This window comes from Onychomys torridus, chromosome 7, assembly GCF_903995425.1.
Source record: "Onychomys torridus chromosome 7, mOncTor1.1, whole genome shotgun sequence".
Taxonomy (NCBI): Eukaryota; Metazoa; Chordata; class Mammalia; order Rodentia; family Cricetidae; genus Onychomys; species Onychomys torridus.
Window position 1 is genome coordinate 16,898,988 of NC_050449.1, and position 27,945 is coordinate 16,926,932.

The 27,945-nt window shown below is 52.0% G+C and overlaps 3 protein-coding genes across 13 annotated transcripts; 2 read left to right on the forward strand and 1 right to left on the reverse strand.

Moving 5' to 3' along the window:
• Positions 1-602: 602 nt before the first annotated feature.
• Positions 603-5,944, reverse strand: Tmem205 (transmembrane protein 205). Of its 2 annotated transcripts, none has more exons than XM_036193164.1 (4): positions 5,723-5,944; positions 4,687-4,795; positions 4,425-4,588; positions 603-934 (listed from the first exon to the last, which is right to left on the reverse strand). In XM_036193164.1, exons 1-4 carry the CDS (start codon positions 5,906-5,908, stop codon positions 629-631), a joined length of 765 nt encoding a protein of 254 aa, XP_036049057.1. In that variant the 5' UTR covers positions 5,909-5,944; the 3' UTR covers positions 603-628. The 2 variants fall into 2 exon arrangements, with proteins under 2 accessions (XP_036049057.1, XP_036049058.1); XM_036193165.1 differs by having other exon boundaries at positions 5,691-5,747.
• A 67-nt stretch (positions 5,945-6,011) lies between these two features.
• Positions 6,012-14,521, forward strand: Ccdc159 (coiled-coil domain containing 159). Of its 9 annotated transcripts, XM_036193146.1 has the most exons (13): positions 6,012-6,117; positions 7,681-7,787; positions 7,896-8,125; positions 9,268-9,301; positions 9,718-9,806; positions 9,889-9,970; positions 11,284-11,479; positions 12,047-12,114; positions 12,192-12,268; positions 12,601-12,719; positions 12,927-13,009; positions 13,852-13,947; positions 14,111-14,521. In XM_036193146.1, exons 1-13 carry the CDS (start codon positions 6,107-6,109, stop codon positions 14,113-14,115), a joined length of 1,197 nt encoding a protein of 398 aa, XP_036049039.1. In that variant the 5' UTR covers positions 6,012-6,106; the 3' UTR covers positions 14,116-14,521. The 9 variants fall into 9 exon arrangements, with proteins under 9 accessions (XP_036049039.1, XP_036049035.1, XP_036049033.1 ...); XM_036193142.1 differs by having other exon boundaries at positions 6,012-6,124; positions 13,852-14,521; XM_036193140.1 differs by having other exon boundaries at positions 13,852-14,521.
• Positions 14,522-15,174: 653 nt separating this feature from the next.
• On the forward strand, positions 15,175-27,287 carry Plppr2 (phospholipid phosphatase related 2). Of its 2 annotated transcripts, none has more exons than XM_036193878.1 (10): positions 15,175-15,358; positions 16,564-16,733; positions 17,418-17,497; positions 18,712-18,900; positions 19,020-19,155; positions 21,979-22,250; positions 23,019-23,195; positions 25,388-25,494; positions 25,833-25,884; positions 26,008-27,287. In XM_036193878.1, the coding sequence occupies exons 3-10, from the start codon at positions 17,432-17,434 to the stop codon at positions 26,038-26,040; spliced, it is 1,032 nt and encodes a 343-aa protein (XP_036049771.1). In that variant the 5' UTR covers positions 15,175-15,358; positions 16,564-16,733; positions 17,418-17,431; the 3' UTR covers positions 26,041-27,287. The 2 variants fall into 2 exon arrangements, with proteins under 2 accessions (XP_036049771.1, XP_036049770.1); XM_036193877.1 differs by having other exon boundaries at positions 15,178-15,358; positions 25,388-25,510.
• Positions 27,288-27,945: the final 658 nt, after the last annotated feature.

Sequence of the window (27,945 nt, forward strand, 5' to 3'; positions counted from 1 at the left end):
AAAAACAAGAGGCTGAGGCAGAAGGATTGTCATGAGTTTCAGGCCAACCTGGGCCACAGAATTCTCTGGACACTCTGCCTCAAAACACACACACACACACACACACACACACACAGCAACTTGAACTTCTCTGCTCACCCAGACACCTAAAGGGAACAGCTGTCTCCAAAGCTCCAATATATGTGGACTGAGCTGGAGTGTGTTATCTAGGAAGAACCGAGTTATTCTCAGAAACAAGCAGCCCCCAGAGTCTCTGGGGTACCACTTATCTAGGTTCCCATCTCAGGGTGGGTGCTACAGACTGGGAAAGCTGCAGAAAGCTCCATCCTGTCTTGTAAACTCATGTCATTTCTGCTCACATCTTATCAGCCTAAACAAGTCACAATGCCACTTCCAGTGTCAGTAGGATATGGAACCTACAGTAACACATAGTAAGGGCAATGGTCAGCACCATGCCAGGCATACAGCAGGCACTCAATAAATGGTCATCATTAGAGGAGATATGCCAGAGCTGCGTTAGCTCACGCTCTGAGTGCTATCCCAGTGCATGTGCACACACACACACAAACACACTCATCACCTGGAAAATAACCACAGCCATCTCCAAAGAAGCATTTATTGGCCTGTGTTAGAGGCTCTGGAGCCCCAGAGCAAGGCCAGCAAGGCAGAACCCGTTGCTCAGCAGGCAGCCCAGGTTGCAGAGGGAAGACAAGCCATGGTAGTGGAAGAACTTCTGGCGAAGAGCATTGTACTTGGGGTCCTTCTCCCGCAGCTGGCGGTAGGGGTCGGGGCCCTGGTGGCTGCCTGGTACCTCTGTCCCCAGGCCTCGATCTTTCTCTACAGTCTGCAGGGCCCACATGGCAGCCGTGGTGCGGGCCTCCAGCCAGCGTGCATTGATGGTGGCCAGTGTGAGGCTCAGGAGCAGCAGAGCGAGCTGAGGACAGTGATGGGGAGGGAAGGTGAGGGGGGCTAAGAGGATGAGGGGCCCAGAAGAGAGAGCAGCCCAGAGAGTTCCCTGCACCCAGACTGGGGACCCAGAAAGTAGCAGTCCTTAGGAAAGAATCTATGGCTTTTTCTCTTGCCCAGAGACACTAAAACCTCTTCTTCAAAACTAGACGTGTTTTTTTGCAGTTCTGAGACTCGATCTTTGGGTCTCAGTCACATGTAAGTCCCACCCCTGAGCTACATCCCTCCTTTCACTTCTTTTGTGCATATGTGGTATACGTACTTGTTCATGCACGTGCACATGTGCTTGCAGAGGCGTGTGTGTGTGTGTGTGTGTGTGTGTGTGTGTGTGTGTGTGTGTATGCAGACTGGAATACAACATAAGGGAGTCATTTCTCTTCTTCCTCCATGTAAATCCTCAGGAATCCAACTCAGATTGTCATCAGGCTTGGCAAGCAGGGGCCTTTGCTTGCTAAACTGTCCACCTTAGCTTCTGAGATGGTGTCTCTCATTGGTCCTGGGACTCCCTCATTCAGCTGGACTGACTGGTGGGCCAGTGAGCTTCAGGGATCTGCCTGTCTCCACCCTGACTCCCCACTTCCCCATGGGGGAACTCCGCTGTGCTCGGTGTTTGACTGGATGCTGAGGATTCAAACTCAGGTCATCATGTCTGTACTCAAGCACTTTTCTGTCCAAGTCATCCCCCAGCCTCCACTCTTTTCACTTTGAGGAAGGTCTCACTCAGTTGCCTAGTCTGGAGTGGAACTCACTATGTAGCCAAGGCTAGCCTTGAACTTGCAATCCTCCTGACTAAGCTTCCCAAAGAGCTGGGATGATAGGATGCCCATCTGCTCTCCCCAAAAGGAAGACAGATAACACTCATCATTCCTTCATTCTCTCTGCTCACAGCCTAAAACTGGGCCCATCTCAGACCCCAAAAACTGACACTGAATGAACAGGAACTCAATTAATCACCTGGGAAATACCAGTCACCCAGAACCCTCTCTGAGCTCTAAGAGACTATTCTTTGTGAGGAGTGGGTTGAGACAGGATCTCCGTAGCTCAGGCTGGTCTCAGGCTCCCTGTGGCTGACACTGGCCTTGATCTCCTGATCCTCCCACCTCTGCCCCCAAGAGCTGGGGTTACAGGTGTCACCACATGTCAGCCCTGGCTTTTTAATTTAAATTGTTATTTTAGTTATTTTGGTGTTTTGAGACAGGGTTTCACTATATAGCCCTGGCTGTCCTGGAACTGGATTTGTAGACCAGGCTGGCCTTGAACTCACAGATATCTGCCTGCCTCTGCCTCCTGGGTGCTGGTATAAAAGGCATGTGCCACCACTACCTGACCTAATTTTAAATAATTTTTTTTTCTTTTAAAGATCTATTTATTATGTATAACAGTGTTCTGCCTGCATGTATGTCTGCAGGCCAGAAGAGGGCACCAGATCTCATTACAGATGGTTGTGAGCCACCATGTGGTTGCTGGGAATTGAACTCAGGGCCTCTGGGAGAACTGCCAGTGCTCTTAACCGCTGAGCCATCTCTCCAGCCCTAAATAATTTTCTTTTAAGACAGGGTCTCTCTCTGTGTAGTTCTACCTGTCCTTGAACTCTATGTAGGCCAGGCTGGTCTCTGATTCACAGAGATTCTCCTGCCTCTGCCTTCCAAGGTGCACACCACTACACCTGGCTTGTTTGTTGTTTTTGAAACAGAGTCTTACTATGTAGCCCAGGCTGGCCTGGAACTTGTATAATCTCCCTGGTTCATCTTCCTACATCCTGGGGTGGGGTCTCTCTCTCTCTCTCTCTCTCTCACATGTGCACCACCACACCAGGCTGAGAGGTGACACACCCATCAAGTCTCACCCGCCCACATCTGAAACATCAAGAGCAGAGGGAGGGAAGGGTGAGGAAATCTGAGCTGTAAGAAGTGTTCCTTACATTGTGGCTGAGGGAAAGTGTGCATGGGAGTGGGGGAACCTAAATTCCCAGTCCGGCTAGTTTTCACACAATGAACTGAGGTCAGAGCCTCAGCTCAGCTGAGTCACTGCAGTTTGGCAGGAGGCCCAGCTATTGGGCAGAGAGGAAATATGAGCCAATGGGGAGATAAGGCTGGACATGGAGGGCTGCCTGGGTTAGCTATACAGATGTGTGCACTGTTCAAGGACACCCAGTGACCAGCGTCTTTACCACGAATAAGAGGCATCTCTTTTCCCCTTTCAAAACAATGTCACTTGAGCTGGTTGTGGTGACTCACACCAGAAGGATATCCAGAAAAGTAGAAGCAGGAGAATCCACAAGTTTGAGGCCAGCCTGGGCTACGCCTTTGAGGATGTAGAGATGGCTGGCTCAGCAGTTCAGAGAGCACACTGCTTTTGCAGAGGGCCGAGTCTAGTTACCAGCACCCACTCTGAGCAGCTCACAGCAGCCTATAACTATAGTTCTAGGGTGATTTGTCACCTCTAGCCTCTGAGGGTACCCACACATATATGCACATACCTACACACAGACAATAAACACATAAATGAAAATAATCAAAGCTGGGTGCACATCTGTGATCCCAGCACTAAAGAGGCAGAGGCCAGCCTGGTCTACCGAGTGAGTTTCAGGATAGCCAGGGCTACAGAGATTAAACCCTTTCTCAAAATACCAAAAGAAAAAATAATAATAATAAAAATAAATCTTTAAAATTTTTTTTCACCAGGTTGGTGATGTGGCTGAGTTGGTAGGGTTCCTGTCTGGCATACACAAAGCCTTGGGTTCAATTCCCAACACTTCATAAAATGATGGGTGGTAGAACATGCCTGTGATTTCAGGAGGCAGGAGGACCAGAAGTTCAAACTCACCTTCCACATACTGAGTTCAAGACCCTGTCTCGGAATAATAACAACACCACTACCCATGTAGGTCAAGAAGATGTACCTGTAGAGTGCATGCCTAGCACGTGCAGGGCTCGGGGTTTTATCCCCAGCACTATGAAAAATAACATCAAATAAGGAGCTGGGAAGATGTGGTCGGTAAGGTGTTTGCAATGCAAGCATGGGGACTGAGTCCAGTCCCCCAGCACCTGTTAAAAGGCTGGCCTGGTGGCTCATGCCTGTAATCTCAGTGCTGGGGAGACGGAGGCAGAAGGATCCCTGGAGATTGCCAGCCAGCTTGTCTGACCAAATCGGTGGGCCTCAGGTTCAATGAGAGACCGTCTCAAACAAATAAATAGTCAAGTGGGGGGGGGGCACACCTTTAATCTCAGCTCTTGGGAGGCAGAGGCAGGCAGATCTCTGTGAGTTGGAAGCCAGCCTGGTCTACATAGTGGTTTCTACATGTGATTGTGTGTGTGTGTGTGTGTGTGTGTGTGTGTGTGTGTGCGCGCGCACGTGCGCGCGCGCACACACACACAAATAAAAACAAAGTCTCTATAAATGCTCACTGGAGTCTTGGGTCAAGTCTGCAGAGAATGGTGGCCCTCAAGCCCTCATACCTGACTGGCCTCCCAGAGTGAGAGGTGGATCCAGGCTCGCTGTGGAGCCAAGATGCAGAGGTTGATGAGGGCACAGCCCAAGGAGATGTGAAAGTAGACGGGGAAGAGCTTGCTCTGCACTAGCCCGAAGGTATGCCGAGGAAGACTCCGGAAAAGCAGGAAGCCTGGGAGGTGGAGGGCCACAAACACCTATTAGAACACTTCCAGGTTCCCCTCCCATTCAGTCCCCACCCTAAATAACGGGCTGGAGGTCCGTCCCTACCTGAGGCAAAGGTCACCCACATCTGCATGCCCCAGGCACCAGACAAGACCAGCAAGTGGACCACCTTAATCATGCTTCCTGGATCCTCACCTTCCTCCATCCTGTGGTCCTGGGAAGGAGGCACCAGTGATTCAGCTTAACTTTCAACCTTTGCCCCCTAGCTTTGAAACCTGGCAGAGAATGCTTAGGGGCAGCCCTACACGGGTGCAGAGATGAGCGAAAAGCCTGGAAACGGCAGTGGGAAGACCCAAAGCAGTCCCTGGACAGCCTCATGTCCAACTAGTCCGTCTGAGCTCAGGCTCGGGGCTGGAATTGTGGCTTTGAAGTCAGAGACTTGGTTAGTGTTGGCCTCACGGTCCCTTCCCAACACTTACAAAGTAATAGGAGTAAGTAATAATAATAATAAATAAAACAATCTCAGTCCAGTGTGGAAGCTCACACTTGGGAGACTGACACGGGGATTGGCACTCCTCCATTCCAAAAAGCATTTAAAAACAGAGACTGGCCTGGTGACTCACACTTGTAATCCCAACATATGGATGATGCAGAAAAAATCACTGAAAATCACAGCCTAAGATATAGTGAGACTGTCTTAAAACAAACAAATAATAAATAGCTCAGGCTCCAGCCGGGGAAGCGGCTCAGCTGGCAGAGTGCTTGCCTCCCGTGCAGGAAGCCCTGCGTTCCATCTTCAGCTCAGGATAAGACAATCACTGGCTGTTTTCTGTCATTCCAGCTGTGAGGAGGATCAGGAGCTGAAGACCAATCTGAGATACATGAGTCCTTGTCTCAAAACAATCAAAATTCTGAACAAAAGATCTCAGGCTTTCTCTAGACCCCAATAGCAACTGCACCCCAAAGCTTCAGTCTCAGCAGCTCAAGTCCGCATCCCTAGGTCTTCAGGGATCACCCTGGCTCTGAGGACAACCAAGAGCCCTCATCCAGAAACCCGAGACAACTTAGAAACATCCCAAAGCACCCCCAGGGCCCCCATAGGATCCCACCGTGGAGCACCCGAGGCCAGGCGTGCACAAACCGGGCAGCTCCGATGCAGCTCCCGCTCGCCTGAGCCCTCCCGGGTTTTCTTCCGCACCGCAGGCCTCGCTCCAGCCAGCCAGAAGCCAATAAGGTCACACATCGGACAACTCTGGGCCCGCCCACTTAGCGATTGCCCAGTCATCTCGCGGGGCTCATCCTGCCGTCCCGCCTCCCCGAACTTCATCCAGTCGCACCGAAGATACTCAGGCGCCAATGAGCTCCGCGCCTGACCGGAGTGAGCGGGCGGGGCTTAAGTGCAGACCACGCCCTTCTCTGTGACTCCACCTTCGGCCTTCGGGCGTTTTCCAGCGAAGGTGTCCCCAAGGGATCAAAACTTCAGCGTCACAGCTGGGACTGGCTTCGTGGTCCCTGATGGGAGAGCATGAACAGGTGGTATGTGGTAGGTGGAGATGGCAAAGAGGATTGGGGGACTGGCGGGGTGCAAGGGCGGGGCCAGTATCAGTGGTCACGCCCCTTCGCTCGAAGAAGACTCTGGAGAAGGGGACGTCGGATTAATTGATGTGGGAGAGGCAGGCATGGTTGGGCATCTGCCTGCGGTGGAGCTCCGAAATGCCTCTTTCCTTTGCCCCTCTAACTCTTCTAGGGCATCTGTGGTCCTCAGGTGATATTCTAGAACAAATTCTCGTTTACCAAGCAGTGGACTAAATCTGTGTTATCAGGACAGCCCAGTAAAGTGGATATGATAATCCCCCCCCTCCCCCGCAGGTTCTCATTGTATAGCCCTGGCTGGCTTGGAACTAGCTTTGTATTCCAGGCTGGCCTGGAACTCGGGGATCCCCCTGAGAGTTGGGATTAAAGGGGTGAACCACCACAACCGGCCCTTTATGTGGTTTTGTTGTTGTTGCTGTTTCAGATTTTTAAATTTTGTTTTATGTGTGTTACTGTTTTGTTTGCATGTATGTCTGTGCACTACTTTCGTGCCTGGTTCCTGCAGAGAAGAGAGCATCAAATCCTCTGGGACTACAGGGTCTCTCTAGGTAGCTCTGACAAGGCCTAGAACTCACTATGTAGATCACACTGGCCTCAAACTCACACACATCTGTCTGCCTCTGCTTCCTGAGTGCTGGGATTAAAGATGTGTGACTACTTTCTTTCTTTTAATTAATTAATTTTTTTCCAGCCAGATCACAGTTTTCCCTCCTTCCTCTCTTCCAATCCCTCATGCCCCCCCCCCAACCTCTCCTACTTTTTTTCTTTTTCTTTGTTTTTCCCTTTTATTTATTTTTTATCCTGGTGTGATCCGACTCCAGACAACCTGGGAATTGAACCCGGTTCCTCTGGAACATCAGTCAGTGCTCTTAACCACTGAGCCATCTCTCTTCTCTTAATATAAAACTTTTATTTCTATTCTTAGGTGTGCATGATGTGTGGGTGAGTGTGCACGTGTCATGACACACGTAGAGGTCAGAGATCAAGCTTACAGCATTGGTTCTCTCCTTCCACTATTCAGTTGGTTACTGGGGATCCAGTTTGTCAGTGAGCACTTTACTCATGGGCTCTCTGACCAGCTCCTCAAGGCCTTAATGTCTTTGTGTGGGATGTCTGGGTTCTCATACCCCAACCCCACCTCTGTGACTGGACTGACCTTTCATCACATCCTCAAATGTCAACACTGAGACATTTCTGGGCTGAAACATCTCTGAGGGGAGACCCTAAAGGGGTTAGGAGGTGGGGGTTGAGGCTCAGTTGGTAGAGCACTTGCCTAACGTGCTGGGTTCCAACCCCAGCACTGTATAACTGGATGTCATCTGAGCGCTAGGGAGGTAGAAGCTCCAGAATCAGGAGTTCAAGGTCATCCTTGACTACATGATGAGTTGGAGGCCAGCCTGGGCTACACAAGACTCTCTCTCTCAGAAACAACAGTAAATTACTAAAAATGAAAGGATTAGGAGTTGGCGGCTGGTCTCAGAGCCCCTCCCATCCCCCTCTCTGCAGTGACCCTCTTTTGGCCGGCCTGTCCCGGGACCCTGACTATTGTGTATCTCATCTCTGCTCACCTCCTTCACTCTCCATCACATCTTGGCCTGCCAACCAGAAGAGGGGCAAGTACTGGTGTTCCTGGAGGGCCTGGTAGACAGCTAGAGGGCTGGAAGGGGCTGACAATTGCAAGCTTGCTGTCACTTGTTCCTGAAGGAAGCCTTTTCCCCCAGGGTTGTCCTCAGATAAGGCTTTGGACTGTATGACCCGCTGGTCCAGGAACTTGGAGCCTGAGATCATCAACGCTACTTCAGAACAAACACCGAGGATTGTGGATTGGGGGCCGGAGTGGGACTCAGCGCCTCAGCCTCATGAGGCTACCTCCTCCTATTCCAACTTAGACCTGCACAAGGAACATTGTCATGACCAAGAGCTTGTGAAGAGGAACCACAGTCCAACCAAGGTCACACACTCCCCAAACCCTCATTAACCTAGGAATGTACTTGCAGTGTGCCTCTGTGGGGCATACGAAGGGACTGCAGGGCAGGGACCTGCAAGGGTTTCAGCACCTAGAACAGCGCCTCTAGAGGAGGGAAGGAAGGAATAGAAGAAACCCTGTGTGTCTTTGCAGGCCAAGCTGGCCCTGTACTTGCTCTGTAGCCAAAGCTGGATTTGAACTCCTGTTTCTTCTGCATCCATCTTCCGAATGCTAGGATTATAGGAAGGAGACATTATGTCTGACTTTCATATTTTGAAGGTGTGTGTGTGTGTGTGTGTGTGTGTACACATTTGTGCACTTGGATGCAGTTCCCTTCAAGGCCAGAAGAGGGCATCAGATCCCTGGAATGGAAGTTCAGGTTAGTTGTGAGCCTTCCAACCTGGCTACTTGGGTCTTCTTCAAAAGCATTATGACCTTTAAAGAAAACAAAACAAAACCAAACAAAAACAGAGTATAGCCCTTGGCTGGTCTGGAACTCACTATGTGGATCAGATTGGCCTCAAACTCACAAAGATCTACCTGTCTCTGTATCTCAAGTGCTGAGTTTAAAGGTGTACACCACAATGCCTCACCCATATTTTCAATTGTGTGTGTGTGTGTGTGTGTGTTTGCGCGCACGCGCTTGGTGTTTGTTTTTGTATCTATATGGTTTGTGTTCTCAACAGTTTGTGGTGGTGTGTCACATGCTGATGGTGTCCGATATGGACATTGCTGTCAGTGATGTCTTTTTTTTTTCTTTGCTGGAGATGAGGACCAAACCCAGGGCCTTGCCTCTACCACTGAGCTAAATCCCCAACCCCAGTGATGTCTTATACTCCTAAGGAGAAAGGTCAAACCAGGGACAGCTTGGCATCTGCTTCCTGTCAGAGTCAATCCAGGGAGGGGCCCATAAACATGAGATGAGACATACAAGTGCCTATCTGAGCATGTGCAGATGATGAACTTGGGGATAGGGGCAGTGGATGAATGCCCATGGACACAGTTTTGCCTGAATTCCTGGTTAGGGATAACCAGAACTCAAGAGAACCACCTGTATCCTTCCTTCCAAACTGCATCAAGGTAAGTGGTCTGGGAATACATCACCATTCTCTTCTTCTCTTTCCCAGAAGTCCCCGGAGCCTGGCTCTTCTAAAGTAAAAGGTGAACGCCCTCTTCTACTGAGACTGGAGGGGGCATTTGGGTTTCTAGCCCCACTGAATTTCCCCTTTACTTTGTTGTATTTACTTCCTGTATTTGAGGATGTGTGTGCCAGTACGTGTGTGTCATGGCACACATTTGAAGGTCAGAGGACAGCTTACCAGAGTTGGTTCTCTCCTACCCTGTGGGTCCCTGGGTTCAAACTCAGGTCATCTGTCTGAGTGGCTAGTCCCTTCACCCACAGAGCCATCTTGCAGGCCCCCTATGTCCCCTTTCTTCTCCAGTATCAAGGCCCAGTTCACTAAATGCTTCAAGGGGGCCCCCTGCTCTCTACATGCCCCTCTCTCTCCTCTGATCTACCCACCCATCTCTGCCCTGATCTTACCTCAGCCTTGGCTCCCTCTTGCCTCTGCCCACAGTTAAGAACGCCATGCTAATCCCTGATGCTCAGAAGCTCTTGCGATGTGAACTAGAGTCTCTCAGGACCCAGTTGCAGGCTCAGACCAAGGTGAGCCCCCTCTTCCTCCTCTGTACCCCTGTTCTCATCATCATCCTACTCTAGAGCCTCACCTCTGCACCCACCCCCTCAGGCTTTTGAGTTCCTGAACCACTCTGTGACCATGCTGGAGAAAGAGAGCTGCCTACAGCAGATCAAAATCCAGCAGCTTGAAGGTAAGGACTAGGCGGAGACCCAGGCCTGAATAAGTCGGAAGTGAGTAAAAGTAAGTTCCAGGTCAAGGTGAGGACAGGGTCAGGGAAAGCTGGAGTCAAGGCTGGTCCAGGCCCACATCTGGTTCCCATCATTTTGGGCTTGGCTGGGCCTCAGTTGGTAGAGCATTTGCCTAGCATGCATGAAGTTCTGGGTTCCACCTCCAGCATGGAATAAACCTGGTGGTGCATGCCCACGATCCCAGCACTTGGTAGATGGAAGCAGGAGGATTAGGAGCTCAAGGTTACCCTCATCTCATTAGAGACTGAAAGTCAGCCTGCAACAGAGATTTTTCTGGAAAGTAAAAAATAAAAACAGATCCATGGGGCTGAGAGATGGCTTGTCAGTTAAGAGCACTGGCTGCGGCCACCAGCGGTGGCGCATGCCTTTAATCCCAGCACTTGGAGGCAGAGCCAGGCGGATCTGTGTGAGTTCAAGGCTTGCCTGGTCTACAGAGTGAGATCCAGGATAGGCACCAAAACTACACAGAGAAACCCTGTCTCAAAAAACAAAGAAAAACAAACAAAAAGCACTGGCCGCTTTTGCAGAAGACCCAGGTTGTATTCCCAGCATCCACATGGTGGCTCACAATCCTCTGTAACGTCAGTTCCAGGGGATAGGACAAACTCTTCTGGCCTCCATGGGAACCAGGTAAAACACCTGTGAATCACAAACCACAAAAAATACAGGGCTGGGGCTGGAGAGATGGCTCAGAGGTTAAGAACACTGACTGATCTTCCAGAGATCCTGAGTTCAAGTCCCAGCACCCACATGGTGGCTCTCAACCATCTGTAATGAGATCTGGCGCCCTCTTCTGGCCAGCAGGGATATGTGCAGACAGAACACTGTATGCATAATAAATAAATACAAATCTTAAAAAAAAAATACAGGGCTGGAGAGACGGGCTCTGTCACTAAAATGCTTGTCATGCAGGCATGAGGACCTGAGTTCATCTCCAGAATTCAGGTTAAAAAAAAAAGCTGGGCTTTGTGGCGTACACTTGTAATCCCAGTTCTGCAGAGGTGGAGATAGGAGGAACCCTGGGGCTCCCTGGCCAGCAGGTCTACCCCAATCTTCGAGCTCCAGGTTCAGTGAGAGACCCTGTCTCAAAAGATAAGGTGGAGAAGAATTGAGGACACCCACTATGACCTTGGACCTCCCTTCGCCCACACACATCCACGTGTCTGTGTACACACCTGTGCAAACACATGAACATATAGGTACATGTACACCCACACACAAAAATAAAGTCAAGAGCATGCCACCCTCTCTTCAGAAGTGTTGAGCCCCACAAGCCGCCAAGGAGAGAAGGAAGGTCATAAATGGGGTACGGAACAGAGTCGGCAGGAGCTGTATGGGGCCCTGGCCCAAGGTCTGCAGGGCTTGCAGAAGACTCTGAGGGACGGTGAGGAGATGCAACGGTCCCGCACCACTCGCTGCCTACAGCTGTTGGCCCAGGAGATCCGGGACAGGTGGGTGTGCAGGAGGGCAGTGTGGAGGCTGCAAGAAAGCGGGCCACCATTGAGAGAACTTAATGGAGCAGGGAGTGGGAGGCTTGGGGGGGGCACGACAGAGGGACAGGACAGGTCGCTGAGAGGACCTAGGTGGTTAGGGAGAGGGTGTTGAGTCTAATGGAGCTGGAAGGTGCTAGAGGTGGGTTGGGGAAGGAGGCAGGGCCTCAGAAGACTGAGGGAGGCGGAGAGGCTGGAGACTGGAAATCAGGAAGAGAACAGGGCTGGGAAGGTCCAATAGGAAGGAGAAAGAATGGGAGGTGAGGGCTCGGCCCCCGGGCAGAGAAAGAAGCAGGGGCTGTGGGCGGGGTCTAGGGCTGGGTGGGCGGAGCCTCGCGCTGCGGGACCGATTCTGAGGCTGTGGGCGAGGCCTCAGACGGTGTGGGTGGAGCCTGATGCCCTGGAAGGAGCTAGGGCGGTGGGAGGAGCCTGTGGCTGGAAGTGGGCTGGGCAGGTGGGGACGTGGGAGGCCTTGGAGGCCTGGGGAATGGGCTGGGAATGTGGGTGTAGGCTCATCTCTCCCCTCAGCAAGAAGTTCCTGTGGGAGGAACTGGAGCTGGTGCGGGAGGAAGTGACTTTCATCTATCAGAAGCTCCGTGAGTGCCTGGAAGCTGTGGCCTGGAAGGGGCGGGGCTCCTCTGCTTCGCTGTCCACTGAGCTCTCTCCCCAACAGAGGCCCAGGAGGATGAGATCTCAGAGAACCTCCTGAATATCCAGAAGATGCAGAAAACACAGGTGAAGTGCCGAAAGGTGAGCGGAGAAAATGAGCACGCGGGGCAGGTAGGAGTTCATGCTTCCACCATTGGACTGAGTCTCAGAGGCAGAAATCAAATCCCAGCTCTACCACTTAATGCTATGGGCTTATTATTATTATCATTTGTCTTTCTGGGCCTCCGTTTGCCTCTCCATATAATGGGTGTAATAGCCGCGATCCCTCCCTGGTCAGGAAGTTGTGTTCGCTGAGGGTCCCATGCTCTCAACACAACCGGGAATAAAGCTGCCACCTCACGATTACCTTTCTCTGTGGTCATCACTATTGTGTGTCTGATGGCTTGTCCCCACAACCCCCTCCCGAACCTCAGGTTCTGACCAAGATGAAGCAGCAGGCATATGAGCCATCTTCATGGCCAGAGGCTGAGGAGGGGCCTGTGGAAAGTGGCTGCTGGAAGGGTGATTTACAGAAGGAGCTGAGTGACCTATGGTGAGGCCAGCCTCCAGTCTGACCTCTGACCCCTAGCCCTCCTCTAACCTGCATCCCCCCACACCGCATCTGGAAAACAAACGGTTCTAATCTTCCTACATCTCCTAGGAATCACCCTCTGCACAGCTTCCCTCGCCCTAGCTCTGATTCTGGGGTACCTTGGATACCCCAGTGTCTCTTGGGGCCCCCGTTTCTGTACCTCCACAGGTCTGCTGTCCACAGTCTGCAGAGCTCCATCGATTGTCTTGCCTTGTCCGTGGGCACCAAGCCCAGAGCCTCCAGTCTCAGGGGTGAGGGGCTGAGTGTAATGGGGGTGCTGGGGGGAGGTCATCCCCACCTTCACGTATATGGGGCCACCTTTAGGGGTCTTCTGAGGGCCACATCGGATGGGGTACTGTTCCAAGGCTACATTGGGTAGCTGAGAGACTGGTTGAGATTTTGAAGGACTATAATCCCAGAAATTGAGAGGGTAAATGAAAGAGAACCTCAAGTTCAAGGCCGTTCTGGGCTACATAGACCCTGGATGTTTCATGCAGGGGCTGATTGGGGTCACATTTAGGATCTGTGAGATTTTTTTGAGATACGGTCTTACATAGCTCCGACTAACTTAAACTCACTGTGCAGCCAAGGATGAACTCCTGATCTTCCTGCTTTTCAGCTCTCCAGGGCTTACAGATACGCCACCATTCCTGGCTCTATGGGACTTTTTTTAGATGTATTTTATTTTATTTTATGTGTGTGGGCATTTTGCATATATTTGTGTACCACCTGTGTACCTGGTGCCCTCAGAGGCCAGAAGAAGGTGTGTCAGATCCTCTGGAACTTGTAGTTCCAGAGGGTTATGAGCCACCATGTGGGTGCTGGGAATTGAACCTGTGTCCTCTGAAAGAGCGGCTAATAGTACTTTTTAACCACTGAGCTGCCTCTCTGGCCCCTTATGGGATCTTTTAAAGGGAACATTTAAAGGGTCATTGATATAATTTAGTATTACTTTAAGTCACACAAGGAATATGGGTGTCTAGATCATGAAGCAGTGTGGTTTCATTTCGAGGGATGCAGAGTCCATATTCTGAAGTTGTTAGAGGGTCATGTTCAGGGTCTAAAGGGCCAGAATGGACTGTCTCTCCCACAGGCTCCAAGGAACACCGGTGCCTGAGTTCTCAGTACCCATCCTGGGACTCTGATTCTGACTGGGAGAGACCTTGCAGCAAGAGTGGATCCTATCCTGGTACAGTCCCTCCTCAGCCTCTTCCATCCCTTACCAGCTGGCCCCCTTGTGATTCCCACAGTTTAGGCCCTGAGGCTGGCACTGTCTGGGCATCTGGTCCTTGGCTGGGAACCCTGAATTCTGGTGGTTAAAGCTAGACCATGACCTACTTCTTTCCCCATAGCTTGAGCAGCTGGGACTGCTTGCCCCGAAGACCCCTCCAGAGAGAAAATAAACTAGCTGAGACCTTCCTCCACCCTGGACTTTTTCATCTGCTGGCTCAAGAGTCTGGGTCCCTCCTCATGCCACCCCCAGCCAGCTTCTTGGTGTCTCAGAGGATGCAGAGACCAGGGCACTTTTAAGACTGTATGGGTCTAGTTAGGACAGTGAGAAAATAGGGTATATCAGTTGGGCATATAATCTAGCACCTGGGAGGTAGATGGAAGTAGGCACATCAGTTCAAAGTTAACACAGAAAGTATGAGACCAGCCTGGGCTAGAGGAGACTGTGTCTCAAAAACAGAAGTGGGCCAACCAAATGGCTTAATGGGTTAGGCACTTGCCACTAAGTCTGAAGACTTGAGTTTGATCTCGGGGACCCTCCCGATGGTAGGAGAGAACTGACTCTTGCAAGTTGTCTTCCAACCTCTAAATACACACAAAATATGGCACACACCCCAATAAATGTAATTTAAAAGATGTAAAAACACAAAATCAGGACAGTGCTTGCTTAGCATACAGGAACCTGGGGTTCCAACCCAAACACCATTCAAACCAGATGTGGTGGAACAGACCTGAATTCTGGCATTCAAGGAAATGGAGGCAGGAGGATCCAAAGCTCAAGGCCAGCCTTAACTGCAAAGAGAATTGGAGACCATCTAGGGCTGCATGAGGCCGTCACAAACAAAAATGGACCTGGTTATCCAGATAGTCTTCTGGCTCTCGGTGCCCAAATGAGTAGAGGCCTGGCATACTGTGTCCTTTGAAGAGGCTGGACTCCTCTCGGGCTACCCCTCCCACTCTCTCCATTCTTTTCCCTTCCAATCTCTGCCAACACGTCCCGCCTGCTTCATTGAGTTATGCAAATGAGCGTTCTATAGCCCCGCCCCAATACGCTAACAACGCCCCGCCCAAAGTGTCATGCAAATGAAGGCGCCAATGTCCCCGCCCACCTGGCCAACACGATGCTATGGGTCCGCCCCCATGGGTTATGCAAATGATGTCCCGTTTCCCCGCCCCACTGGATTATGCAAATGAGTCTCCTTGGCCCCGCCCCTGCCTCGGCCGCGGAGTCTGCGCGGAGCTGCAAGCCCGGCGGTCCAGACTTCTCCATCTCCGCGTCCGCCTGGCTGACCAGCGGTCTGTCTGACTGTCCTGCAGCGCCGGGACCGTCTAGACGGAGAGGGGGCTCTGGCGGCGACGGCCTAGACAGGGTGAGGGAGGAGCCTGGGCGCCTCTTCTTTGCAGCCCCGAGGCTGCCCGGCCCGGACACGCAGGTCCAGACCCGGGACGTGGGTCCTTCCGATACGTTCCCTGCGGGTCCATTTTGGGGGGAGGGTAGCTAGGGGGTGGGGAGGCGGCGGTCTCGGGCTTTGGATGGGGTTGGGGGAGGGGAACCTGGAGAGGGGACCCCCCAGGGGCCTCAGGAGCCAGGTCACAGCGCTGCGAGGGTGGCTGTGGTCATTGATGGTGTGGCTGCCCCGTGTTGGTGTGTGGTTGTGTAACTGGTTGTGTGGCTCTCTGGCTGTGCTGTGTTCGGGTGTGTCCGCCGGTGTGTGTGTGTGTGTGTGTGTGTGTGTGTGTGTGTGTGTGTGAGAGAGAGAGAGAGAGAGAGAGAGAGAGAACGATCCATGAAGCGCCACTGGCTTCCTTAAGGTGTCTATGTGACTGCTTGCACTGTGTGTATGTCTAGGTGTCTAGTTGTGTGATCTGGCTGTCATTTTGTGGTTACTGTTGTGTTCTTTCTGATGGTGCGCGTGGCTGTTTTGCGATCTGGCAGGTGTCTGTGGTGGCTGCAGGTCCATGTCACATATATCCCTGCCTGACCATGTGGCTGAGGTTGTGGATGGCACACTGTCTCTCCTATGACTGGAGAGGGTGTTCATATGTGTGACTGTCACTGAGTGCCTTGTAACTGGGGGTGTGACTCTGTGACCCATTCTGTGAGTCTCATTGTGTGAAGTGACTCTGCTGTGACTGTAAATGTGTTGGCAACCCTGAGTCTGGTGATGACTGTATCTGGGTAAGGGTTTGTAGGGGGCTGGGATGTGTCTGACTGTGTGTTTCTCTGACTGTGTTTGAGGGGGTATGTTCCATCTGTGTGGGTGTCTATGACAGGCCATATGCAAACTGTGTGTGTGTGTGTGTGTGTGTGTGTGTGTGTGTGTGTGTGTGTTTAGGAGTACTGAGGACTTGTGTGAATGAGCAAACCTGGTTTGCTCAGCATGAAACAGGCCCCCCACACAGTATGCTTGGATCTTGCTGTGGAATATGAATGTCATATGTTGAGGTGTCCCGGTGTATAGAGTTTGGGGTGGAAGCTGTGGCTGGTTTGTACCGTGTGAGAGTACCGGTGAGTGACTCTGTACATCTGGAACCTCTGGTGACCCTCACTCCAATATGTCACTCTGTGGAGTAGGCCTCAATGGAGCCCTGGACACACAGTGCCTACCCTCACCTGCCTGGGCCTCAGTTCCCACATCCGTGCAATGGAGATGAGTGTCTTTGCGCTGCTGGCCTCCAGGAGTGGCTGTGAGTCAGTGGCGGTCAAGGTGGAGGCCTGTGGGAAGCCCTAGAGCGCTTGCCCAGGTGAGAGCAGGTCTGTGGGTATGAGCTGTATCGGCTACTGAACCCTTGAGGATTGAAGTTAGGTGTAGGGGGTTGGTGAGAGGAGACTGGGGGAGGCAGCTGGGCTGGGAAGATGGGGGGCGGAGGGAAAGGCAGCTGGGAGAGAGGGAGGGTCTGGCTATCAGCCCGCACCAGATACCACAGCCCATGGGGGTGGGGTGGGATGGGGACCGGCATGTGGAGACCATTATGGAAGGGATTAGGAGAAAGGGCCCACTGGAGTGGGAGGGCAGGAAGCATGGGATCCCCTGGGAGAAGAAGATGAAATTCCCTAAAATATGATTAAGGTGGGTACCAAAGAGAAGGGCACCCCTCTCTAAAGCTGGAGGTGTCTCCTCTGAAGACTGTCCCCCTAAAAGACATGAGATCTGATTAGAATTTTGTAGAAAGTAGAGAGAAGAGACCACGATAGAATCTTTTGGGTCTCATGAAAGAACCAACTCCTGCAGGCTGCCCTCTGACCTCCACACAAAGAATGTGGCACACATGCACACACACACACACACACACACACACACACACACACACACTAACTTAAAAAAAAAGCCTTACATCTCTGGTAGAAGTCAGAGCCTGGCGTTAGAAGAGGCAGGGATGCCTATGCACTCTGTGCCCTTGGAGTTCACACTCCCTTGTCCTCCACAGGCCCAGCCTTCACCATGGCTGGAGGGAGACCACACCTGAAGCGAAGTTTCTCCATCATCCCCTGCTTCGTCTTCGTGGAGGTGAGGACCTTAGAGCCACCCTGAGAAAGGGTACCTGATTCCTGTTTTATTCCTTTATCCCTGGCCAATCTGTTTCCCTGCACCTGGACCACCCCTTTCCCACACTCATTTCCCACCTTCCTGGCTCCAGTCCAGTCCTACCCTCTCTCTGACCTCTCATGCCCTATTACCCCAGAACTTTAGCTGCTGCCCCCTTTCTCTTGAGATGTGGTAACAGGGTTGGGCTCAGAAGCATTCCTCTCTGGATTCCAGCCCCATTCTGCCCTAATCCATTCACACTTTGGGACTTTACATGCCTGAGCCTCAGTTTCTTCATCTCTAAAATGGGCCTAATTAACAGGGCATGGTGGCACATATGTGGCACATGTACCTCAGCATTTGGGAGGCTGAAGGAGAGGATTTCAGGGAAGTCAAGGCCAGCCTGGGCTACATGAGACTGTGTCCAAAAAAAAAAAAAGATAAAGACGGAAAAAGAAAAGAAATTGCAAGGCACAGCCATTGTAATGCATACTTGCAATCCTAACATCCAGGAGGCAGAAGCAGGAGAATGCCTACAACTCCAAGGCTATTCCATATAAATGGTAAGCTCCAGGCCAGCCAGGACTAAGGAGTGAGATCAGGCCAGGAGGCGATGGCGCACACCTTTAATCACAGAACTCAGGAGGCAGAGGCAGGTGGATCTCTGTGAGTTTGAGGCCAGCCTGGTCTACATAGTGAGTTCCAGGCCAGCCTGGGCTACATAGTAATACCCTGTCTAAAAACCAACAACAACAAAAAGTGTATGATTTCCATGCCAGCCTGAGGTACATAATGACACCATCCAAAAAACAGTAAGTAAATAAAAAGATAAATAAAAAATGGGCTGAGGATATGGCTCAGGTCATAGAGACTTGCCTAGCTTGAGTAGACAAGGTGTACTGATCTACAGCTATAACCCCAGTACTAGGGAGGTAGAAGCTGGAAGATCAGGAGTTATCCCCATAGTGAGTTTAAAGCCATCCTGGGTTACATTAGGCCTTGCCTCAAAACAAAAAACAAGATAAAACAAAACAAAAACAGAATCGTAGCTACAGTTGTTGGGAAGGTGAAAATGTATTCCTTCCTTCCCTCCCTCCTCTCCTCCGGTCTCCATTCCCCCGTCTCTCTCTCCATGGCCTCGTGGCCTCTGACTTCCTCCTGTCTCTTCTTGCCTCTCTTGGCCCTGACCGTTGCAGTCTGTGTTGCTGGGCATTGTGGTCCTGCTTGCATACCGCCTGGAGTTCACGGACACCTTCCCCGTGCACACCCAGGGCTTCTTCTGCTATGACAGCGCTTATGCCAAGCCGTATCCCGGGCCTGAGGCTGCCAGCCGGGCACCTCCTGCCCTCATCTATGCTCTGGTCACTGCTGGGCCTACCTTCACGGTGAGATGGGGTGGGTCACCCCGGGAGTACAAACTCCCAGAAGGCAGGAAGGCCAGGTTGGGGCTGGGGGAGCCCTGGCCTCGAAGGTCCCGAAGACCCTGACTTATTCTCGTCCACAGATCCTACTGGGGGAGCTGGCCCGTGCCTTCTTTCCCGCCCCACCCTCCGCCAGTCCTGTCAGTGGGGAGAGCACCATTGTGTCTGGGGCCTGCTGCCGCTTCAGCCCCCCACTTCGGAGGCTGGTCCGTTTCCTGGGTGAGAGATGCAGCCTGGGGTTAGTCCAGTGGTCTTGGGGAGGGAGGTGAGGTCAGAGACAAAGGGACAGTTCCACCTTATGACTCAGGGGGTACAGGCACTTGCTACCAAGCTTGACTTGAGTTTGATTATCCAGACCCACATGGTCAAAGGAGAGAAGTGATTCCTGAGTTGTCCTCTGACTACACTCAAGATGTGGTACACACATACATAATGCAGGCATGCACACAGACACATACATGTATGCACACACATATAGATGCAGTCACATACACACATAGATACACACATGTGCCCACACATAGATACAGGCATACACACACAGACATACATTACATATAGACACAGGCATGCACACACACACACACAAACACACCCCCCCCCACACACACACACACAGAGGAATATTGGAGACAGGGTTTCTCTGTGTAGCTTTGCACTTTTCCTGGAACTCTGTAGACCAGACTGGCCTCAAACTCACAGAGACCCACCTGCCTCTTCCTCCCGAGTGCTGGGATTAAAGGAGTGTGCCATCACCACCCAGTTAATTTTTTTTTATAATTTATTACTTTTATTTTATGCACATTGGTGTTTTGTCTGTATGAGGGTGTTAGATCCCCAGGAACTGGGGTTACAGACAGGTGTGAGCTGCCATGTGGTTGCTGGGAATTGAACCCGGGTCCTCTGGTAGAGCAGTAAGTGCTCTTAACTGCTGAGCCAAGGGATGGCACACATTTGTTGTCCCAGAGATGGAAGGTGGAGACAGGTGGATCCCTGGAAGCCTTGGGCCACCCAGTCTGGCCTATTTGGCAAAGTTTTAAGCCTGTGAGAAGCACTGTCTCCGAATGTGGTGGTGGTGGAATAACAGATAAAGTGGTCCTCTGACCTCCACAACAAACGTGTGCACTTGCTCACATGCAGAGTGCAAGCCTGTGTGATGCTCCCATCTGAAATCCTAGGACTTGGGAGGCTGTGTTAGGAAGTTCTCAAGTCTGGAAGCTAGCCTGGGCTACAAAATGAGTCAATACCTTAAAAAAAAAAAAAAAAGCAAGCTGTGTGGGTTGGCATATTCTATAATCTGAGCTATCAACAGCTCTGGTCAGGGGCTGAGGAGATGGCTTAGTGGTTAAGAATGCTTGTTCTGTGGCAGAAGGTCAGGGTTCAGGTCCCAGCACCCCCATCAGGCAGCCCACAGCCCCTGTGACTCTCATTCCAGGGAATCTGACACCCTCTGGCCTCCATGGGCACCTGCATCCATGTGGTCCACATAAACTTGTGAAGGCACACGTGCATACACATAAATAAACATGATAAGTAAAATTTTCTTTAAAGTTCAGGCTAGGGCCGGGTGGTGTTGGCACACACCTTTAATCCCAGCACTTGGGAGGCAGAGGCAGGCAGATCTTTGTGAGTTCGAGGCCAGCCTGGGCTACCAAGTGAGTTCCAGGAAAGGCGCAAAGCTACACAGGGAAACCCTGTCTCGAAAAACCCAAAAAATAAAAAATAAATAAAATAAAGTTCAGACTAGACTGAAAGTTCCAAGCCAGCGTGGTCTGTATATCAAGCTTGAGGCCAGTCAGGGTTCCATAGCTAGACTTTGCCTGGGGTGGGGGTGGGGCATGCTGGTCAGAGGGTTCATGGGTAAAGGCACTGTGTCTGCTACCAAGCCTGACAACTTGAGTTCAGGCCCTCAGACGTTTATACTAGAAGGACAGACATACAGGTCTGTCCCAAGTTGTCCTCTGACGTCCTTGCAAATAAACACACACAAACAAATAAATGTAACTTTTTAAATTTTTATTTATTTTTTGCCTTCGAGGCCAAAAATGTTTCTGAGGGTGTCAGATCCCCTGGAACTGGAGTTACAGACAGTTGTGAACAGCCATGTGGGTGCTGGGAATTGAACCCTGGAAGAGCAGCCAGTGCTCTTAACTGCTGAGCCATCTCTCCAGCCCCAAACAAATGTAATTTATGTATTTGTTTATTTGTTTGTTTGCTTATTTATTTATTTATTTATTGCCGGAGCTGAGGATTGAACCCAGGGCCTTGAGCTTGCTAGGCAAACGCTCTACCACTAAGCTAAATCCCCAACCGCCAAATGTAATTCTTAACAAATACAAGAGGAAGAGAAGGGCAAAGAGAGGAGGTATCCCAGAAATTTCGATAGGGTCTTCCTAGGAGGTCCTGAACTCCTGATGCCATGGTGTTGAGGGGCCTGCCGTAGCTGTGGTCCAGTCCCGGTGGGGGTGGGGCTCGCCCCAACACTGTTTCTTAGAGACAGACTATAGGTAGGTACACATTATAGTGAGGGGGGACCCATGGTGGTACCAAAGGTGAGGGGACTTCAGCCCAGCAGTCATAGGGTCCCAGCTTGACCATGGTGGCCATCCTAAGAATAAGCAAGACAATTGAGGCAGCGATTGCCAGTGGGCAAAGGAGCTTGCTGCCAAGCCTGACAACCTGAGTTCCTCTGTGGTAGAAGAAAAAACTAAATGCCTCAGGCTATCCTCTGACCTCCACATAAAGCATAACAGTGTCTACACAAATAGGTAAAACCCAAATAAATAAGTCTAATTTTTTTTTCGATTTTTTTCAAAAGAGGGTTTCTCTGTGTAGCCCTGGCTGTCCTGGAACTCACTTTGTAGACCAGGCCTGTCTCCAACTCAAAGAAACATCCGCCTGCCTCTGCCTCTCCAGCACTGGGATTAAAGGCGTGCGCCACTGCCTGTCGTAAAAATTAACCTTAGACATAGACAAGGGGCTTAATGGAACCGTGTGGGGCACCCCGTTGAAGGGAATGACCTCTTTTCTCCCCATCGCCAGGGGTGTACTCTTTTGGCCTCTTCACCACGACCATCTTTGCAAATGCGGGACAGGTGGTGACCGGTAACCCCACGCCTCACTTCCTGTCTGTGTGTCGCCCCAACTACACGGCCCTGGGCTGCCCACCGCCGTCTCCTGACCGGCCAGGGCCTGACCGCTTCGTCACGGACCAGAGCGCCTGTGCAGGCAGCCCCAGCCTGGTGGCCGCCGCGCGCCGCGCCTTCCCCTGCAAGGACGCGGCCCTGTGCGCCTACGCGGTCACCTACACTGCGGTGAGGCTCTGGCGGAGAGGCCCGGGGTCTAGAGGAGGTCCGGGGTGGGTGGGCGGGTGCTTGGTCGAGGGGGAGGAGCTCTGGGAGTGCGGCCACGCCCACTGAGCTGGAGCTCCGTGAGGCCACCCACCCTCGTGGTGCATCCCAGCCCTAGAGCCCTGACTAGTCCGCAGTTGTCCTGGACTCTGCCTTTTGGGACTCTGCCCTTTGCAGTTGCTGCAGGGTATATAAGAGGCTGCAGGCCCAGGATGATGGCTGGGAACCCAAGCTTGTGGGCTTTGACTCCGCCTCCTGGAGCTCTCGCCCCACCCCTTTTGGCTTGGTCACGCCCCTAGTTCTTCTCTAATTCTGCCCGTTGCCTTTCTCTGTTCCCACGTTCTGTTGCTTTGATTTCTTTCCTCTTTTGGCCTCCGGAATGACTGATGTGTCCCCTCCTGGCCACCTCCGGGAACAGCCCCATAGGCCCTGATTCTATTCCTTCCTCCCATCACAGGGAAGCCTGTTCCAGAGACCCTCGCCTGTCCTTTTTGGCGCTCTGGCCACACCACCTTCATGCAGAACCCCTGGGACCCTTGGAGTGCCTCCCCTGCCATCCCAATTCCAGGCACCCCTTCTCTATACTTGTGTGGTCACATGTCCACCTACCTCCAGGGAGGCCCGCTTTGGGTCCACTGCCCATTCCTGGAGGCCCCCGGCCACTCCCTCAAGCCTGCATTGCCCTGACCCGAAAAGCGTGGGTCCGTCCTCTCATCAGTTTGGGTCCCACAGATGTACGTGACCCTCGTGTTCCGCGTGAAGGGCTCCCGCCTGGTGAAACCTTCCCTCTGCCTGGCCCTGCTGTGCCCCGCCTTCCTGGTGGGCGTGGTCCGCGTGGCCGAGTATCGCAACCACTGGTCGGACGTGCTGGCTGGCTTTCTGACTGGGGCGGCCATCGCCACGTTTCTGGTGAGTCCGCCTCCCACCCGTCTCTGAATGGAAGACCTCCTATCAGGCCCCTGACCCAAAGGGCAGAGTTGCCCGGTGATGATGAAGGGTATATAAATTCTGCGTGACCTGGGGAGGGCAGTTCTCCTTTCCTTTGACCCCGGCTGCTTGCTTGTTCTCATCTATGAAGTGGGTTGACAAGGTCATGCCATGGTGGACAAATTTTAAAGGGATGCCACAACACTCTGCAACTGAAATAAATACTATTTTACGGGGGAGTGGGCACGGCTCAGTTGGTGAAGCGTGAGGATTTGAATTCAGATCTCTGGCACCCACGTAAAAGCCAGAAGTGGTGTACTTGCCAGCTCAGCACCGGGGAGGCAGAGACAGGAGGATTCCTGGGGTTCACTGGCCAGCCAGTCTAGCCTAATCTGGGGGCTCCAGCCCATGAGATGCTGTCTCAAAAAGCAAGGTGGACCACTCCTGAGGAATGACACCAGAGACTAGCCCTACCTTCCACACACACCAACCTGTGTCCTCCACAGCAGAACACACCTTCATGTGCACACACATACACACCCACACACCCACAGACATGCACCTGCACATACACAAACATGCACACCCACCCATACATTAAAAAATATGCACATATTTTAAAGATTTGTGTAGTTTTAATTTTGTGTGAGTGTTTTGCCTGCATTAAGTGTGTGTGTGTGTGTGTGTGTGTGTGTGTGTGTACGTACATGTGTACCAGTGCTCTTAAACACTGAGCCACTTTCCTGAACCCCCAAAATATTAAAGAATATTTTGGCCAGGCAGTAATGGCACAAGCCTTTAATCCCAGCACTCAGGAGACAGAGGCAGGCGGATCTCAGTGAGTTGGAGGCCAGCCTGGTCTACAGAGTGAGTTCCAGGACAGCCAGGACTGTTTCACAGAGAAACCCTGCCTCAAAAACATTTATATATAATTTTGACCATGCATGGTGGCACATCCCTCTAATCCCAGCATTTGGGTAGCAAAAGCAGACAGATTTCTTGAGTTTGAGGCCAGCTTGGTCTACAAAGTGAGTTCCAGGCCCAGCCAGAGCTGCTATATAGTGAATTAATGAAACCTCTTTTTTTTTTTTTTTTTGACAGGGTCTCATTATGCAACCCTGACGGATTGGAATGCACTGTGTAGACCAGCTGGCCTTGAACTCACAGAACTCTGACTACTTCTGTCTCCCAAGTGCTGGGACTCAAATTGTGTGCCACCAACTCCTGGCCAAACATAACCTCAGTACTTCTGACCCTCCTGCCTCATCTTCCACGCGCTGGGACTCCGTACACTACCCCACCAATGCTCTGTTTTTGTGGTGCTGGGGATGATATGGAGTGAACCATAACTCAGCCCTCCTTGAACATTTGGGGAAAGGCTACTGAGAAAACTCCTTAGGTGAAGGCAGTTGTGTAACTGCCTAAGTGTGAATTCCATCCTGGGTCTCACCTGGCAAAAGGAACACTAACTAACTCCTGAAAGTTTTCCCGTGACCTCCACAAAGGCAGTGTGTTGTGGGTGGATCCCAACAGAGTTAGTAGTTATAATAAAAAGTAATAATATTTTTGAAACACTGAAATATCTATATTCAGGACTGGAGAGACGGTTCAGCATGTTAGAGCACTGGCCCTCTTGCAGAGGACCTAGGTTCAGTTCCCAGTGCCCACATGGTGGCTCACAATTATCTGTAACTCCAGTTCCACAAGATCCAATGCCCTTTTCTGGCCTCCTTGGCCACCAAGCATGCAAGTGGTGCACAAACATACAGGCTAAGCACTCATAGACAGTAAATAAAAATAAATATAAAAAAATTAAAGACCAATATTCATGCCAAATAATTGCACAATACACCAAATATCAAGCATATAAAATATCAAGCCAGGCATGGTGGTTTGCTCCTGGTCTCAGCACTTGGGAAGAGATGCAGGTGGATCTCTGTTGAGTTCAAGGCCAGCCAGGTCTACACAGAGTTCTAGGACAGCCATAGAGAGATCCTTTCTTAAAAAAATAAAAAATAAAAAAAATCAACCAATAAGTAAAAAGTAAAACTGTAAAGAAAGGTTACATGTGTTTGGAAATCCTAGCCTCAGTTTCTATTTGAAACTGATGGTATTTTCATAATTCTTGTGTTGTTGGTCTCAGGCCTCAACATGCTCCTATCTCTCTGACCCAGGTCACCTGTGTTGTGCACAATTTCCAGAGCCGACCCCCCTCTGGTCGAAGGCTCTCCCCCTGGGAGGACCTGAGCCAGGCCCCCACTATGGACAGCCCCCTCGAAAAGTTAAGTGTGGCCCAGGTAAGGGGGCCCGGGAGCTGCTCCAGGCTGGAGAGGGTGGCGGGTGGAGGAGGCCCAGGGAGGTAGGAAATCAGGCGGTGAGGGTCCGTGCCTCGCGGGGGAGGGTGGTGGGGAGCCATCCAGCTCTGGGGATGAAGTCCTAGGAAGAAAGCAACCTTCATGAATGGAAGGCTACACTCCCCTCTCCCTCCCAAAGTTACGTCGCTAATCTGGAGATCTCCGGGGCGTTTTCCATGGGGGCGTCTGGCTGATGAGCCCCTTTTGACTGTGAGTTGGGGGTCCTGGGATCCTCTAGCCTCTTCCCTCTTCTTATTTGCCCCAGGAACCCGAGACCTGCAGGTCGCATTCGACACCGGCACGGCTCACCCCATCCAGTGAGTGTTGAGGAAGTGGGGGTGCTGAACAGGGGCTCTTGCGGGTGGGCCGAGGCCTCGCGTGGGCTTCTGTACCACCCTTCCAGGTTTGCTAACCCCGTCATCTCCGCGTGTCATCTCCAGAGCCGCAGAACTGTGCCCGCCGTGGCCACCTGATTCCCAGCTGTGTGTCCTCCAGGGCCCCAGCCATGTGCTCCTCGCCCCGTGTGCCCCGCCCGCGACTGAGGTCTGAGCCAACACCCCTGCCGCTGCCGCTGCCCCTGCCCGCGCCGACTCCCAGCCAGGGTCCCTCGCCTTCCTCCCCTGGACCCGGGGGCCCAGGCGGGGGAGGCGGCCGCGGCCGGAAGCTGCTGCTGCCCACGCCCCTGCTCCGGGACCTGTACACCCTCAGCGGACTCCATCCCTCCCCGTTCCACCGAGACAACTTCAGCCCTTATCTGTTTGCCAGCCGCGACCACCTGCTGTGAGACCCGCCACCTAACATGCCCAGTGTCCCCGTTTCTTCCCTGCCACGCGTGCGCGTGCCACGTGAGTGCTAAAGGACCCCGCCCTCCAGACCAGCCAGGCTGGGCGTCAGAAGATGACCTGGAAGGACACTTGGGGGGTGGGCGTCTCCTGACTGCTCTTTGGCCTTCTGGGACACCTGGGTAAGCAGAAATCACCAGGTGGGCCCGTGTCCCTAGGACTGCCCTTTTAACGGCTGATGCTTGACCCAGCTGACCATTGCCTATCCAGTGAGAGCGCCTAGTTCTCAGAATTCAACCGAAAAGTTTACTCCAGCCAATGGGAACCTCTCATTTCTTAGCCTCCTCAAGCAAGAGGGCAACTCTGGCCAATGTTCAGTGTCTAAACAGCCAAAAGGAGCCCTTGGTTTTCAGAATTGCCGAGAGTGGGTGGGAATGATTCCAGTCAATGGGGGACCACCCGTGTCAAAGCCAAGTCAAAGTCCAGGAGGGCTGTCCAGACTCTTCCTAGAATCACGGAGTCCAGCTGGAGGGTGGGGGGCAGGCTCCCCCATAGCAGGGTCCTGTGGGCATCCCTACCCTTCTAGCTCCTCCCCCAGGTGCATCATCTCACACCCTCCCACTCCCTACTTAGGTAGGGCTTGCCCCAGTTCACAGGTTTTGGAGTTGTGGGTGCTGTCTCCCCTTGGCTGTGCCCAGGGCACCCCCAAACCTTCTATTACTTATTAGGGCTGTGGAAAAATACTTTATTTTCTTGGGACCCACCCTTCTTCTTCATACTGCTCCCTCAGCCTCATGCAGATGTGCCATCTTGGGGGGCATGGGTGAAGCAGAAGGAGGTCCCCCTACCCCGAATAGCCAAAGGCAGTGGGCAGATGAAACACTGTCCCCTTCCCTGCCTCCCTCCTCATCTTTAATAAAGACCTGTTTGTAACAGAAGTTTGGCCCGATGCCTGCCTCCCCCGAGTGCTGGGGAGACTAACACTGGCTCTGGATGGTTGGGAGTGTGTGGGGGAGCTGTGGCAGTGTATCTAAGGACAAACGTGGAGAGGCAGTGTGGCCAGGGAGCCAGTGACACGGGCCAAAATCCTGGATCAGGGCTAGGGATGTGGGGTGATTGGAAGAGTGCTCGCCTAGCTAACATCCATCCTCAGCTTCTCATAAACTGGGTGTAGTGGCATGTGCCTGTAGTCAAACACTGGGGAGGTGGAGGCACAGGGATCTGGAATTCAAGATCATCTCTGGCTATGTAGCAAGTTGGAGATCAGCTTGGGTTACCTGAGACCCTGTCACACACATCCCCAAACCCTCAAATCTGAAACTATATAGATTCCAAACTGTGGGTTCAAGGATGTAAAAGGGGGCTTGAGATTTCTAGGGTCTCCTGTAGCCCATGACCATCCTTCCTCAGCTTCCCGAGTGCTGGGATTACAGGTGTATCCCAAAACCTGGACTTTAGATCTCTGCTATGTAGATATTGATATCTGACCAGTAGAAAACTCAAGCCAGGGAAGATGATGTAAGAATTGTGGGGTGAGAGCCAGCGAGAGCTGAGCAGGTGAAAGCATCTCTCTTGGAGCCTGGCAACCTGAGTTCC